The sequence below is a fragment of the Gopherus evgoodei genome, chromosome 2 (genome assembly GCF_007399415.2).
Source record: "Gopherus evgoodei ecotype Sinaloan lineage chromosome 2, rGopEvg1_v1.p, whole genome shotgun sequence".
NCBI classification, from domain to species: domain Eukaryota; kingdom Metazoa; phylum Chordata; order Testudines; family Testudinidae; genus Gopherus; species Gopherus evgoodei.
The window spans coordinates 180670005-180686796 of record NC_044323.1 but is presented as its reverse complement, the minus strand read 5'-3'; the positions used below and the strand labels follow the sequence as shown (position 1 = coordinate 180686796).

The following is a 16792-nucleotide window of genomic DNA, read 5'->3' as shown; positions in this document are numbered from 1 at the left end:
ACATGCCCATGGACTTCAAAGAGCTCTGTATGTGGCAAGATCCCCTTATAGTAGCTTTGTATTTGAACTTGTACTTAAACACTTATGAAAGGCATTCAGACCCAGAAAGAAGGATACAAAATAAGAGCTGAAACGAACGGGATGCATTTTTAACAAAACAACATTTAAAGATAATTTTGATTTCCATTTTAAAACTTCGCCTAGCTATTTAACAGAACTGGAGCTAGACTAACGGAGCTGGAAATATTTTCTCAGCAAAGTCCCAAAGCTGTAGGGGGAGAGTACTCTCATTCACATCAAAATCAGTGTGACTAAAAGGCATCAAACATCTCACAGGACTGAGCCCCATGTGATTAATATTGTTTCTTTCTAAGTCAGTGAACATTCTTCTGACTCTTAACATAAAGATTATTTACAATTTTTACAAATTTAAACCCTGATCTATTGTTATAAAACAAATGGGGAAACTATTTCAAGCATTCTACCATTAGGTATATGCAGACTTGAACATAACAAAGTTTTATATCATTTTAATAATGTATCAGATATTTAGTTTGCTTAAAATCTGTTAACCAAATATCTGTGTCCAAATAATGCAAGTTACATTCAGAAAGTCATATTGTATTATAAATAATTCCATCATTAACTGAAATGTACTGGGGTATGTTCTTGTCATCCATAATAGTTACAATGTCAGATACATTTGTAGGTGTTAATATAATATATCAACAATTGGGACTCACTGTTGCATTTCTTGTGCACTCAATAAACCAAATGAAATTAATATGCGTTTGGGGTGCACAAGGAATACAAGCTCTAGCCCAAAGTCAATTTAGTTTTCAAGTTTGCTTCCTTCTTTTCTTTCTCAATGTGCTACTCATTAAAATTCTGATGCAGGAACCATCTTCATCTCATTTGATTTATTTCATTTCATATAGATTAAACTGTAATTTCAATCAATGGAAACTATTATGATGCCATGTGCAATGTCAGCACTACATGCAGATACTTATATTTATTAAGGTATCCAATAATAGCACCCAAATGAAATCTAGTTGAAGGAATAAGCATTGGAACAATTTACTCAGGGTCACGGTGGATTCTCCATCACTGACAATTTTAAAATCAAGATTGGGATTGTAGTGATATATCTGAGGTAGAAGCTGGTCCTTAGTATATGCCTTCATACATTCACAGATTCCAAGGCCAGAAATGACCACTGTATCATGCAGGCCACAGAACTTGCCCCAAATAATTCCTAGAAAGAGGCTATTTAGAAAAACAACCTCTTTCTAGGAATTATTTGGGGCAAGTTCTGTGGCCTGCGTGATACAGTGGTCATTTCTGGCCTTGGAATCTGTGAATGTATGAAGGCATATACTAAGGACCAACTTCTACCTCAGATATATCACTACAATCCCAACGATTTCAATGATTATAACTAAGGAAAGAATTTTACCCTAAAAATATTCTGGATATAGAAAACATTCTTGTTAACTATGACAATATAAATTTTAAAGATTTTTTAGATTCCTGACATAATGTAAAATCTATTTTAAATTAATGTAATTTAAATGTCACAAATGACACTTAGCTGAAATTTGATGCATTTTATACATGAGAAATGTTCTGCCATGAATATTCATTACCAAGACAGTATAAAATTAAATCTGTTTATGTTTTGCCATTAAGTTAGAAAGGATTAACATTTTAAAATTACAACTTTTAAGCATAATGAACTGGTTATCAGACACATAATCATGGCAAACCTCATTAGTACCAAAAGTATATGTGATCTGATGGTAGATGACCCGGGATAGTCTTTCAACATCAATAATTTTCAGGTATATTTAGAAAAGCTTACACATTTTAGGCCTGATGCTACACTTACTGTCAGGTACAGTGGGTATCACTATGAGTAGTCCCCATTAAACAAATAAGTCTGCTCAGACTAGTTACGCATTATGCCCAACAGTAAGTGTTGCTAAGAATTACCCCCCAAGTTATTGTTAATATGCACAATTTAACAGTATTGCCAATTCTAACAATATTATTGGGAGTCTCATGATTTTTGGTGTGTTTGGTGTCCCAGTTCTTGGAAGCAAGTGATTATGTGAAAATTTCAGCTTCCATTAAAAAAAAATAAGTCTGTCCTCATGGCTGCAGAGATACATTTGAAAACGTGAACCCCAAAGGCTCATAAAACAGAAGGCAAGTAAATAGAATCCCCAAATGCATTTTTTTAAATCTAATGGTTTTTAAGCCATTTTTCCAGGGCACTGGGTTTTAACTGTTGCACAAATTATTTTATAATTTTTAACTGATACATCTGTTCTCATTTTGTGCCAATGGATCATGTAGAGTCATATTACCCCTTTCCACATAAAGCATAGAAAGTGGGCATTTACAGCTGGATACTTTGGTTTCTTAAAGAGACAAATTTTGCCACATCTTCCTGGAAGCATGGGAGCAGCAGTGGAGCAGAACTGTACCCTGAAAATCAAGTGTAATCCAAACAGCTGTAGTAAAAGCCATCAAATTTGTGGCTCTTGACCATAGATGTGTGTGTCCTGCTTCCTCATGATTCCCAGCATCCCTAATCTATAGCAATGGCAGCTCAGTGACCATACTTCTATAGGCTCACTGCCCCGTGAATATGCTCACATAACCATGTCGATGGAGTAGCTCACGCCCCCTAGGGTGGAGTACTATTGGACATTCTCACAGGGCCCCTCTGATGGAGTGCTACAGGGATGTGGTGAAAGTTAAAGCTGCTTTAAGCTATTTCCACCAACATTTTCAGGACTTTGAGGGGGAACTTAACTGTGTGTAATTTTTCTTCTTCATGTTTCTCCACTTCTGAAAAGTCACACCCTGCTCTCTCAGCACATGGCATAAAGCCTGGATGATGAGTTGTTATTTTTATATGAACTGGTACAGCATAGGCAAATTTTCCCTTTACATGTGCCCCATGATCTTTTGCCCCTCTGGAGCTTTCCTCACCACAGAACAGAATATAGGACTTGATCCAAATACTACTGAAGTCAATTGGAGTATTTCTATTTACTTCACTGAGTTCTGGCTATGGCCAATAGTCCTTAATCATAAAAGGCATATTCTCCCTAAGATACTTATCCTGAATTTAGGTGTATATTTTCAGTAGACCAGAGACTTGTCTTTCTGTTTACTGGTGTGAAAAAAATGAATTGTGCATGCAAATTTCAGAGTTTGCACCTTTAGTCGTGCTTCAAATAGACAGTTAAAGGCAGAAGTACTAAGACTGGATTTATAAATCAACTGAAGATGCAAAAATGCAGGCACGAATTTTGCTGATGCAAGTTGTGATGGCAAAGGAGTGGCCATTCACACAAGCCCTTTAACAAATATATCTCTTACAGTAATGTGTAGTCAAATGCTGTCATTTGGACTCATGAGGATCTCCATGGCAGTAAAGCAAGGAGAGAGTGTGGAAATTGTGGCAAAGTAAGTGGAATTTGTCCAGGTAGGAATTCTTGCCTAATATTGCTTAAGAAAGAAACAAAACTGAATACATATTAACACCTCCTCACACCCCGCAAAGCCTTTACTTGGGCATGATTTTAGCTACTTCTTCATTGTTCTTATGAACCCCAATCTCCCTAAGCTTACAGTTACAGTAGCTTTAAAAACATAAATCTGGCCTTTAGGTTACCCATTTATCTCATTTCTAATCTGTTAACACCCTGAATCCAGGGTATTTTATATTCCTATATAGTATTTGGGGATTTTTACATTTTACAACAATCCAAAAGAGGACATTTAAGAACATTTTAAATAGCTAAGGTGTTGATTAATTGGGTTAGTGGCCTAATGCTGTTTTTAAGGGTGGCCAAAGGGTAAATTCAAAAGACTTCAAATAAGGTCTTCAAATCAAGTGATGAGCTTTAGAAAGAATTAAAAATGAATGGGACGCAGATTTCCCCAGGAAAATCCAATAATTTCATCAAGCCACTTCATTTTTTTAAACAGCCTTTGAAATGGTTTCATAAACAATATGACATTTTACAGAATGAAAAGATAAGTATCTGAAAATAATTATTGAAACTTGTTCCTTGACCACTACAGAAAATATCATATCCTTCTATATAATTCGGGATGTGCAGGGGGATGCCATGGGAAAAGCCTACCCTGCCACTGGAAAAGAAAAGAACTGTACATCAACTTAGCCTCTGAAAAACATCATTCATAGTGCCCTTCCCAGTAGCCCTCAAAATGACAAAGAATAGCCCTTTGGTCAGAGAAAGAGAGAGTGAAAATTACTCAGTGGGGTTAGGGCACTCACTGAGGATGTGGGAGACCCAAGCTGAAGTCCCTGCTCTAATGACTAATTAGTTATTTATAAAAAGTGGAACAGCTTCAACAAGAGAGACCCACACCAGAATAGCCCAGTGGTTAGGGCACTCACCTACAGTATTTGCAACACAAGTTAAAGTCTCTTCTCCACATCAGGCAAAGGGGAGGAATTGAACCCAGGTTTCCCACATCCCAGCTGAACATCACTACACTAACAATTATAAGGAGACCACCACCACCATCCTTCTCCTACTATCTAAAGATTATGAGAGTGAACCTTTCTTCTCCAGCCTTTTTTTAAATCTAGCTGTTTAAAAATGACTCCAAACAAAACGTTTCATGTCACGTGACACCCAAACTAGAATTTTTGATGTGCCAAAATTTTGGGGTTAAACAATTCTCTCTGTGGTTTTTCAGAACTTCCAGAGAACCAAAATAATCAGTTGTTCGGCCAAGTTTGTGGGAAAGATGCCACTGTGTGTGAAAACATAAAATCCTTTTGGTTTCAACTAAAGAAGGATTCAGTTGAAGAAGGATTGGCCAACACTCACTGCTGTTCCACTTCATGTCCCATTCCCGGTCTCTTCACCACAGAAACAGCTTCTTCTGAGAATTTTCTGGCTCCTTTAGCCATTCATCAGCCTCCTTATCCGGCTCCCTCCAATCCCTGCAAATTGTGATTTAATGCTGCTTTTTTGTGTGAGTTAATCACTATTTCAAGAGCAGTACCTGCTGACTCCACATATCTGTCCAGAGACCAAACCCACTTTTCTTTGCTGTCAGTAATATTATGGATTTTTGGTCAGCCTAGACCAATCCACACAAGCAGTCAATTTCCTAGACACTACTGTGCTAATAAGCGATGGCCACATAAACACCACCCTATATCAGAAACCTACTGACCGGTATAGTTACCTACATGTCTCCAGCTTCCATCCAGGACACATCACACGATCCATTGTCTACAGCCAACCTCTAAGATACAACCGCATTTGCTCCAATCCTTCAGACAGAGATAAACACCTACAAGTTCTCTATCAAGCATTCTTAAAACTACAATACCCACCTGTTGAAGTGAAAAAACAGATTGACAGAGCCAGAAGAGTACCCAGAAGCCACCTATTACAGGACAGGCCCAACAAAGAAAATAACAGAAGGCCACTAGCCATCACCTACAGCCCCCTACTAAAGCCTCTCCAGCGCATCATCAAAGATCTACAACCTATCCTGAAAGATGATCCCTCACTCTCACAGATCTTGGGAGACAGACCAGTCCTTGCTTACAGACAGCCTCCCAACCTGAAGCAAATACTCACCAGCAACTGCACACAATACAACATAAATACTAACCCAGGAACCTATCCTTGCAACAAAGCTCGATGCCAGCTCTGTCCACATATCTATTCAAGTGACACCATCATAGGACCTAACCACATCAGACACACTATCAGGGGCTCATTCACCTGCACATCTACCAATGTGATATATGCCATCAGGTGCCAGCAATGCCCCTCTACCATGTACATTGGCCAAACCGGACAGTCTCTTCGCAAAAGACTAAATGACACAAATCTGACATCAGGAATCATAACAATCAAAAACCAGTGGGAGAACATTTTAACCTGTCTGGTCATTCAATGACAGACCTGCAGGTGGCAAATTTGCAACAAAAAAAACTTCAAAAACAGACTCCAAAGAGAGACTGCTGAACTCGAATTAATATGCAAATTAGATACAATTAACTTAGGTTTAAACAGAGACTGGGAATGGTTGGGTCATTACACTAATTGAATCTGTTTCCCCATGTTAAGTTCTCCTCACACCTTCTATGGGTCATCTCAATTATCACTTGAAAGGTTTTTTTTTTTCTCCTGCTGCTGATAGCTCAATTGATTGGCCTCTTACAGTTGCTATGGGTACTTTCACCTTTTCATGTTCTCTGTATGTATGTCTGCGTGTTCCATTCTATGCATCTGAAGAAGTGAGCTGTAGCCCATGAAGGCTTATGCTCAAATAAATTTGTTAGTCTCTAAGGTGCCACAAGTACTCCTGTTCTTTTTGCAGATACAGACTAACATGGCTGCTACTCTGAAACCTGTAATTACTAGGATTGGCATGTGTAGATCAGTAGGGAGAATAGTCCTCTTAGTTTGGAAAACAGCTTTGTTTCTTTTTAATCAGTCCAAGAAGGCTTGAATGATAGAGTATACTAATTGAACAGCATTTGGAAATTCACAGTAGGGAATATTTATAATACTACAATTGATCAGTATTTGGAAACAAACAAATATTTATTTGAAAACCAATTAAAGAAAGTAATGTGAAAAATAAACTATTAATATAATCTGATTGGAGGGGCAGATAAAGTTTGCGTTGCTTAATTGTTTATAAATTGTTTTTGAGAAACATACCAACTCCTTGCTCTACCCAAATTATGTAATTGCCTGTGTGTGCGCGCAATCTGGCAACAATACAGATAACAGCAGTAATGGTATAATTATAACTTGCAGCTGAAGTAGATAAATAAGACTGTTTGCTGTTAACTAGTGGTTGCCATTAAATTTAAGGGTGAAAAAGTGTAGCACTAACTCCATCTGCATATAGATAATAATAATGGATTTAAAGTTCAAATAAAGCAAAGCAGCAGCACTCTGCATCCTATCCCAGGGAGTATCCTGGAACAAGACAATGACCGGATCAAAAGGGGATGCAACCCTGCTTGTAGCAGCTGGCAGGAAAAACACTATAGGCTGTGTTTGAGCAGCAGGAGTGTACACATAAAATGCATTAAATGGGAGGTAACCCATAGGTGTGTAGGGAAAGAGATATTTCCTGTGCCCTAAGCATCACTTTAGTCCTGACTGCATCACTGAGTAGGGGAAATGACATTCCTTCCTCATTTCCACCTCGCTTCCCATCTCCATATACACGGACACAGTTATATACGCACTCACACAGAAACACACAGCTCACACACATTGACATACAGGAAAACACGGCAGATACAAAGCTGAGAGAGAGAGAGAGTTACTCTAAACAATTAATTATTAGAGTCCATTTTTCTTGGTAGCACACAGACATTCTATTCAGCACCACCTGGAATGAACAGCTCCTCATGTTCATATGTGCTCTGGAGTCTTTCCCTGACCCTAAACCTCTCAGCTCTACACCAGTGCAGTAATTAAATTTTAAATAAGAAAAAAGTAATATCTGGTAGTTTCACAATTAAGAAACAGTACTAACAATGGACACATAAAGAGAAGAGATACAGATTGTCAAGGTTCCTTCCCCACTCTGAACTTTAGGGTACAGATGTGGGGACCTGCATGGACACTTCTAAGCTTAGTTACCAGCTTAGATCTGGTATCGCTGCCACCATCCCCAAGCACTACTTTTCTTCCCTGGGTAGCCTTGAGAGACTTCACCAATTTCCTGGTGAACACAGATCCAAACCCCTTGGATCTTAAAACAAGGAGGAATTAACTCCCCCCCTCCTTTCTCCCACCAACTCCTGGTGGATCCAGATCCAACCCCCTTGGATCTAAAAACAAGGAAAAAAAATCAATCAGGTATTAAGAAAAAAGGCTCTTAATTAAAGAAAAGAAAGGTAAAAGAAAACCCTCTGGGAGAGATTAGCATACCAGCTACTCTCAGACAACAGATTCAAAACACAGAAGATGGGCAAAAATCTTAATACACACAAGAATACCCAAATTTGATAATTCCCTTAATGGAAGCAAGACAAGTTAAAAAGAAAAACAAACATAAACCTATTTATCCCTTTCTAAAACTTACTACTCTGATAAGAGGCTGGTTCCTTGATCTTTTTCACTCCGGCTGAAACTGAAACTCTAAACAAAGAAAAAATTCCCTCCTTCCTTTTGAAACATCTTGTTCCCCCATTGGTTCCTCTGGTCAGATGTCAGCTAGGCTAGGTGAACTTCTTAACCCTTTACAGGTAGAAGAGGCATTAACCCTTAACTATTTGTTTATGACACAGATAGATTCCAAATGAGCTCCGTCCAACATAGAGTAAGTGCTTCTACTTTCTGCAGTGAATACAATTTGATACCAGAGAGCATAGCTCTTACCCTGAATAAGCAATAAGTATACAAAGTAAAGGTTCATTGAGGGGCCAGCTATGAATTAAGTGTTCTTGTTTAATTGCACTTTTAATTGTTTCATGCAAGCTACACATACAATAACTTAAGGGATAACTATTGTACCAATACTTCTAAAAATATAAAATATTCAAAGTAATTCTTAATAAAATGTACACAGTTTGTTTCCTAAACCTAAAATTCAGCAGACAAGTTCAGAAATACTTTTTGCCACAAAAAATTTATACGAACCTTAAAAATATACAAAACACACCATTCCTTATAAACAAGAGGTTTTCAAAACCTAACCCTACACCATACAACATAATCAGATCCAGTAGAAGTTTAACCATCTTTAAAATAAAACCGGTTCTTTGGAGTACGGGTCCTTCTGAAATTAAGGGCTCTTGGTTTACGCATTCTTGGAAAACAGTCACAAAAATAAAACCAAAAGCTCAACAATGGAGCAGATATCACTGGTATATTTCACTGAGTTAGGTCACTAACTCAAACATGGGTTGCTAAGCAATTTTTTTTTAAACACACACTCAAACTACCCAGTGCCAGATGGATTAATGAAAACATCCACTCGCAGTGCTTTAAACAGTTTTATTCTGTTTCTTCACAAATCTTTCCAGTGCTACTTCTTTGAATTATTCCCTTTAAAGGAAGTCCATTCCTGAGATGTTAGAAATGGAGCTTTAAAACACATAAATTAAAAAGGGAACTAAATGTACTTATCCAAATTTCATAGGAATTACAGAAGAAAGAAAGAGCAGCATTCTACCTGACCTTCCAGGACTTGCTGTAGTAATGACTGCAAGCCCAGCTCAGTGTAGAAATGTGAGGCACTAGGTGACCTGAAGGTACCTTCCTCTCAGCTGATAATCTATTTATAACTCCAAGGCATAATGTCACCTGTGACAGTGAAGGCCAACATGGAGTTACTTTCAGCAATCAAGTAACCATGCACAGCCTGTTTTCATTTACACTTCATCACTTTCTACACACCACCAACCCCTTCCCATACCCCTACGTCTTGTTTGTTTTCACTTTCAGTTCCTTAAAATCAATGCTACCTACTGGCATCACTTTCTAACTCCTGCCTTGAAATGTCACCCAGCCAACCTAAAGCTTTATTCAATATTTTTTTAAAAACTAATCATGACCAGAAAGGAATAATCATACAGCAAACAACATAATCAACCAGCCATAGTCAATGGTAAACACAACCTTCATATTACTAGTTACCAAGGGTGTAATTATAGTGAGGACAAAGGGGATGAATCTGTCCCACACCAACTTGCAGTCTGGAGGAGAAAACAGCTACATCTTTATCACCTCGAATTTGCAACCTGCTGAGGGGGAAGGGAGAGAGACTGCAACATAGGAAGCAGGAGCTCTCAGTCAAACTCTCTTCCCACAGTGAGCTGTTGAACTGAGGGACTCTGCTGAAAAAGGGAGTTGCATTGTCGGATCTTGCCAGTAGGGTTACTTCAGTGTACCCTGGTGGGAAAGTCAGGAGACTGAAGCTGAGACTCCTCTCTAAAGTTATCTCAATTCCCTCCCTCCTATGCAAGGGGAGCCTGGTCTGGTATGGAGGAAACTGAGTAACCACCCAGGAGCAGCTGTCTCCTCCTTTCCTCAATTTTGAGGGCAGGTAAAGGGAGGATCACCATGGGCAGGAGACTCTGAGGAGGGGAATGGCCCAATGGAGAGGGGAGGGGAACAGGCCTGGTGGGAAAGAACCCTGAGAATGGCAGGAGTAATGTGAAAGGGGATCTGGGAGGGAACAGGCATAATATTGGAGGACCTCAAGGACAGGGAGACAGAAAGAAGAGAGGTGAAGGGCAGCTGGAGGGCAGCTCTGGGGGCAGTGTCTATGTGGCAGGGGTGGGGGGGGAAGAGATAAAGGATGCAGAAAGAAGAGGGTGAATTTGGAGAGCTGGAGGGATGAGAGAAGACCTGGGAAAGGTGGAGCAAATAGGAAGGATGTGACACATTGAGGGGTAGAGATAGGGAATGTCAGGGTGATTGTGAGAGAACATGGGATCTCATGGGGCAGAGAGAGTGGGAAGGATATAGGTGTAAGTTTCAGACTAATCTTGGGGACAGAGGCATGGGAGGAAAGACTGGAGGAATTACAAGTGGGACAATGTGGGTGATTTCAGGGGAGGAATGAATGCATTTGGGCAGAAGGAGAGACTGGTGAGAAGGCGGAAGGAAAAGTAGTTTGATGGGAAGGGAAAAGAATGATGGGCTATGAGAAAGGGAAGGGATTCTAGGGGTTGAGGAAAGGAAGAATAGAATGAAGAGTCTGTAGAGAGAGATGTAGGATTGGGGGGAGAGAGAGTATTATTGGAGAGGACAGAAAGAGAATTAGGGGCTTGAGGGAAGGGGAGAGGAAAGGGAGAATGAGAGTTTGCAGGGAGAGGGAGGTGAAAAGGAAATTTGGGAGGAGGGAAATAGGTGTTGGGGACAGGGAAGAAGAAAGGGGGATTTGGGAGTAAACGGGGTTGAAGGACAGACGGGGAAGGAGGAGCATGGTAATAGGAGGAGGGATGTTTGGGGAAAGGAAAGGAAGAAAGAATGAGGGATGTAGGGCTACTTGGTAGACAAAAGAGGAGACAGCTTTTGCGGGGAGAGTAGTTTGGGGGCAGAGGATAGGGAGACTAAGTGGTTTGGGGGCCAAGTGAGAGATTTGGAGGTAGAATAAGGGGCATAGAGGAAAAGGGAAGTGTTTCAGGAAAGGGGTGGGGAATAAGGTCTTTGGGGGAAAGGGAAGAGAGAATGAAGAGTCTGGGGAAAGAATGAGGTGTGAAAAGAGAGGACATTCTGGAAAGCTGGGAGGAGGATAGATGGAGGGAATGTCTGGGGAGAGTTAGGAATCTAGACCTAGATGGGAGATAAATGAGGAAAGATATATTAGGGGTGATTGTGGTACTGTGTAGGTCTCTTTTCCCTCCCCTCCCCCCAAAAAAATAACTTCGAGGGGGAAATTACTGCACCGCTTGCTTACTCCATGACAGGAACTGAACGCTGCCACCACCACCACGTCTTAGTCCTCTCCTCCTGCCCATGCATGCTGCCCCCTCCCGCCAGTTCATTTTGTATTGCACCAGTGTCTTACGGCTGGGGAGCGAAGGGAGGGGAGAAATGCTTGTGTGACCGTGACATGTCAGAGTTTCACATACCTTCAGCAGCGCCCTGCACCCAGCAGACACAAAGAGGCAGAGTGGAGTGCAGCAGCAGCAGCAGCAGGAGGGAAGGGGTGGGTGCCAGGGAAGGGATGAGCACTGGGGCGTGTGTCGGTGTGAGTGCACGGGAGGGGGGATGGACAGGGAGAGGGGTCGCTCTTACCTCTCCCAAGATTGAAGGAGATCCTGGCCTCTGCGAGATAAGGGGTGTCACTCTTGGACCTGACTCTCCTAATGGGTCTCCGGTCTATCTCCTCCTCGGAAGATGCCGCCATTAATGTGGGTACGGTGAGCAGGGTCGCCCGGCGAGCTGGCGAGAGAGAAAGGCGAGAGAGGTGGGGTGGGAAAGAGGAGATGGAGGGAGGGAAGAGGAAGAGGCGCACACACAGAGGAGGGGGAGGGGGAAGCAGAGGAAGGGAAAAGAGAGGAAAAGAGAAAAAGAGGGAGAGGGAGGGAAAACCTGTTAAGGATCTCTGGACTGGAGCAGCGAGACCGGGAGACGCTGCCCTGCCAGCCCCTCTCCCTGCAGCCCCGGCACAGGCGGAGGGGGCAGGGGCAGGGGTCACCTGCAGGCGCAGCACAGCGTGCCCCCCCTCCGTTCTTCCCCCCTTTCCCCCAGCGGGGAGGGCCATGTCCCAGGGCTAAAGTGAGCTGATTACCGCCAACAATTACTGGCTGGTGATTAGAATGGCCAGTGGGGTAGGGAGGGAACCTCAGCACCGCCCCATTGATTCGGGGCTGGGAGCGTTGTGTGACGGAAGTGTCTGCTTGGGGGAGCAAGTGTGGGAGAGAGACACACACATCCCCTCTTCCCCGGGCAAGCGGCCAGGCTGCTGAGGCACGCGGAGGTGGGAATGACAGCACCAGTGGCTGCTGGTACAGCTGAGGAGGCGGTGAAACAGGACAGGCTGTGACTCTAAGGTGACCTGACATTACAATTGCTGGAGTGGGACTCGCTTTTCCTTTTAATCAGTTCGTGTTCTAATATTTATGCTCGTTCCATATAATCCTCAATATGAAAAGAAAAGTTTGCTTCTTCCACACCTCCTCCCCCCTCTTCCTGTAAGTGGGGAAAGAAAAAGCAGCAGTGTGAGGACCAACCACAACATGCACCAACTCCTAGAGTAGCTGAAAACTTTTGACAGTATTTTGGGATGTGCAAAGCTCCTTGAAAGTTCTGTTTATAAGGTCAGATTTGGGGAATATTATACTAGGACCATCTTCATTGTTGGAAGGGCTGCCACAAGACTGAACTGCTTAACTCCCCAACCCCTATGTATGCATAAATTTTCCTTTCTGTGGATAAACACACTGACAATAATGGAAGCATTTATAGGTAATATATTTTTAAGTGCCTAAGTGATCTAGAAACCTCAGTTTCGTTTATAAAAGTGACTTAGGCCCAGATCCTCAAAGGTATTTGGATGCCTAACTCCCACTGAAATCAATGGGAGTTAGGTGCCTAAATACATTTTGGGATTTCGGTCTAAGAGCTTGGGATATAGGCTTCTACAGCCTTTTGGCACTTTTGAATATTTTGCTCTGTATCTATAAAGCATAAATGCCCTTAATCTTATTTTTAGAAACAAAAAATGGTTTTGTGGTTAAAGCATTGGACTGGGACTCAGGAGATCTAGGTTTAATTGCTAGTTTTGCTGTGGCCATAGGCAAATATCTGTGACCCAGTTCTCCAGCTGTAAGATAAAGAGAATACTTCCTGTCTCCTGCCCTTTTCTGTCTTGTCTATTTAAATGGCAGGGGCTGTCTCTTAGACTGTTTAGCACATTGGGTCTCCAATCTCAGTTGGAATCTCTATACGGTACTGTTAAACAAAATATTAATAATAATAATTAATAAATGCTAACATCATTAAAGATAAACAGAATAATAGACTACACAAATTATTTTCTCACATAAATAGTAAAAGAGATGAGAAATATGAAAGATGAGGGAATTCAGTGGAGTTGAATTGAGTTACAGTAGGTATCCACATGGTTATTATAAAATGTACACCTCTACCCTGATATAACACAACCCAATATAACATGAATTCGGATATAACATGGTAAAGCAACGCTCCAGGTGAGGTGGGGTTGCGCACTCCGGCGGATCAAAGCGAGTTCGATATAACGTGGTTTCATCTATAACGCAGTAAGATATTTTGGCTCCTGAGGACAGCGTTATATCTGGGTAGAGGTGTATATTATTATTTATTGGGTCAGTTCATTCCAATAGACCCATCTTTCCTTAAAGAAAGTATCTGAACTACTTGTAGCCAGTAAGTTGTTCATGTCTCTAAATTATTTTATTCTGAATTAATCATTGGTATGGTTGAACAAACAAAAACCTACTTTCCTGTTGTGTTTTAAGTCTCTCCTATCCCTTCCAAAGCAGTGAGGTAGGACAAGGATAGTTTATCCAAATACCAATGTCATAGAACAAGTATTGCTGTTTAGTTTCCTTCTGTTCAAAATGCACAGGAATTTGAAAATAGAGATAGGCGTGTACCTGAACTTCAGATCTGAAACTCACCTACTCCTAAATTATTGGGAAGTTTGAGCCTAGACAGAAATCTGAATCTCTCTTTGTGGCTCAAGCCTATCTATATAATTGGCTGAAAATCGAACCCAAGTCTGAATGCTCCTGAACTTTTGGGAAGTTCAGAGCCAGATGCCAACTTTCACAGCTTGTGCCCATCTGTAGTTCTAAAGATTGCTCTTTCTGACAGCAATTTCAAAAGATGTCAGGGTAGCAGTAGCTCTGTGGGAAGCCATTATGATTTTAGCAGGGTTAAGTTATTTTAGGACAGTTCCTTCACTCACCCCTGAAAATTCAAACTGTTCTTGTCTGTTACTCTTGATGGCAGTAGATGCTATTAATATGCTGAGGCACTCTGAACACTTTTCCATGGTTGTACTGTTTGGTATAGTCAAGAGATATTTGAAATCTGCTCTTAAATCTAATAAATGTTGACACAGAGCTTTAATATTTCTGAGGTGGTTTAGTGGTATTATCTGACGATGTGTGCAACCATATTACCTTAGACTGTGATCCTATCAACTCTCACTAGCTAATCAGGGAGACGACGTGGGTGAGATAATATTTTTTATTGGGCCAACTTCTACTGGTGAAAGAAACACCTTGTCTCGCTGATATCCTAGTGTCTCTTTCGCCAGTAGAAGTTGGCCCTGTCTCATTCAGTGCACAGGACAGATCTGCTCTGGGCGTAGAGCAAGGTTGTGCAGAGAAGGAGGCTATTCTCAGTAGAACCTCTGCCTCATTTGATGCTGAATTTGGAACATATGTAGTAGTAAATGAGGCAGGGAAAGAGAAAGGATGCTCTCACTGTTAAGACAGTTGAAAGCTGTGCCAGAGAATTGGATTCTGTCCCTGCCTCTGCAACAGAGTTCCTGTGTGATGCTGGGTAAGTCATTTAACACAACTTTTCAGACATGGTCACTAATTCGGTGTTCCTCATTTTGAGGGTCCCCAATTTGGTACCTCTGATTTGTAGAAGCCCTGAGCACTCAGAGCTGAAATGGAAGTCAGTAGGGGCTGTGCTTTGAAGATATAGAATGCTATAGAATGCTAAGCACTCTGAAAAATCACGTCCCAATTGTTTCATATTGGGCCCCCAAAATTAGTGAATACATGGATCTTACGCTCTGTGCCTCAGTTTCCAATCTATAAACTGGGAATAATAATACCCTGCATCTAACAGGCGAGTTGTGAAAATTAATTCATTAGTATTTCAAAGCAGAGCTTGAATAATATGCAATAAATAAGGCATAGGGCCACATATTAAACAATGAGGAGAACACAAAATTTTGAATAGCTGCTCATTAATTGAGCACTGTCCATCCTGTGCACTGATTGTGGACAAGGCAGGGATTGTGTGGAAAAAATAGTATGTGATCATGTTAATAAAGACTGTATCATAATGCACACGCACAAGAGAATCAAATTAAGGTTGCACAAGCTAACTCAAATGCTTGACTTTACAACCTTAATAATATACCTTTAATGTAGTTTTATTTCATATAATGTAACTATAGATGCCCATCCAGTGCTCTGACCACCTATCATTAAAATTAAAAATCATAACATATAATGAGGATTCCCCACAGAAATACATGTACCTCAGCCCCACTTCTTCCTTAGCAGCCTTAGTAAACAGAACAAAAAGGTTGCTTAGAAGATTAACTCTTGTATATATTGAGGGAACTCCAGCTTGAGTGTCTCTGCTGATCTCAGGATATTTCAGAGATGGGAAACTGAAGCTGATGGGGAGAGATGCGATCTGTCACGTAACAAGGTCCAAAATCATTTAGGGATTTATAGGCTAAAACCAACACCTTGAATTCCATATCCATATATATTAAGGGAAATAAGGGGACCATACCCATCTTGTAGTTAAGACCCTGCCTGGCCTGACACTTGGAAGATCTGGGTTCAATTCCTGATGCTGCCATGCACTTGTTATATGACCAAGGCAAGTCATATAATCTATCTGTGCTTCAGTTTCCCATCTCTGAAATATGGATAATGATACTTTTTCCCCTTTGACTCTTCCTGTCTTGTCTATTTAGATTCTAAACACTTCAGGTCTGAGATGACTCTTGCTGTATGTATGGACAAAGCCTAAGACAACGTACCCCCCGCCCCACTTGCCCTCTTCCCTAGGTGCTACCATATTACAAATGACTAACAATAAAACTGAATTTTTCTACTGGCTGGTTGAGAATGTGATCATTAGCAATGTGATCATTAGCAATTTAGGGCCAATTCTGTAGTCCTTTAGCTGATAATATTTCCTTCAGCAGTTAATGCTAGGTTTCTATTTAATGTCTGTCAATCAGCAAGTCTTAAATGTCCAATAACTATCAGGTTTAGCCATGACAGTACATTATTAACTAAATTTAACAAAAGCTGCTACAGTGTATGTTCATTTTACAGAATCATATGGCCTACCCCAATGAAACAGTGCTGGAAGTAGCATCTATTTCTGTTATGGGCTGAGCTGTTTTTTAAAAAATATTTTCTTTTCAAATTTCATGCTAATTTTTAATTGAGCATTTTGATTTGTAAGATCAAAGCATAAGTCAAGAGTTGGAATATATTTAGTAATTTCAAACATTTAGATTATGATAAAGCAAACATTTG

General features: G+C 40.8%; 1 protein-coding gene across 7 annotated transcripts in view; it reads right to left on the bottom strand.

Moving 5' to 3' along the window:
• PHACTR1 (phosphatase and actin regulator 1) overlaps positions 1-16792 on the bottom strand; it is a 483984-nt gene that overhangs the window by 457648 nt on the left and 9544 nt on the right. For all 7 annotated transcript variants that reach the window (XR_003999047.1, XR_003999046.1, XM_030552418.1 and 4 more), the window contains exon 3: positions 11793-11939. Coding sequence is in view for 5 of the 7 variants with exons in the window: in XM_030552418.1 (XP_030408278.1) it covers positions 11793-11939 (147 nt within the window). In the remaining 2 variants the exon portion in view is untranslated. The remainder of the gene's footprint in view (positions 1-11792; positions 11940-16792) is intronic.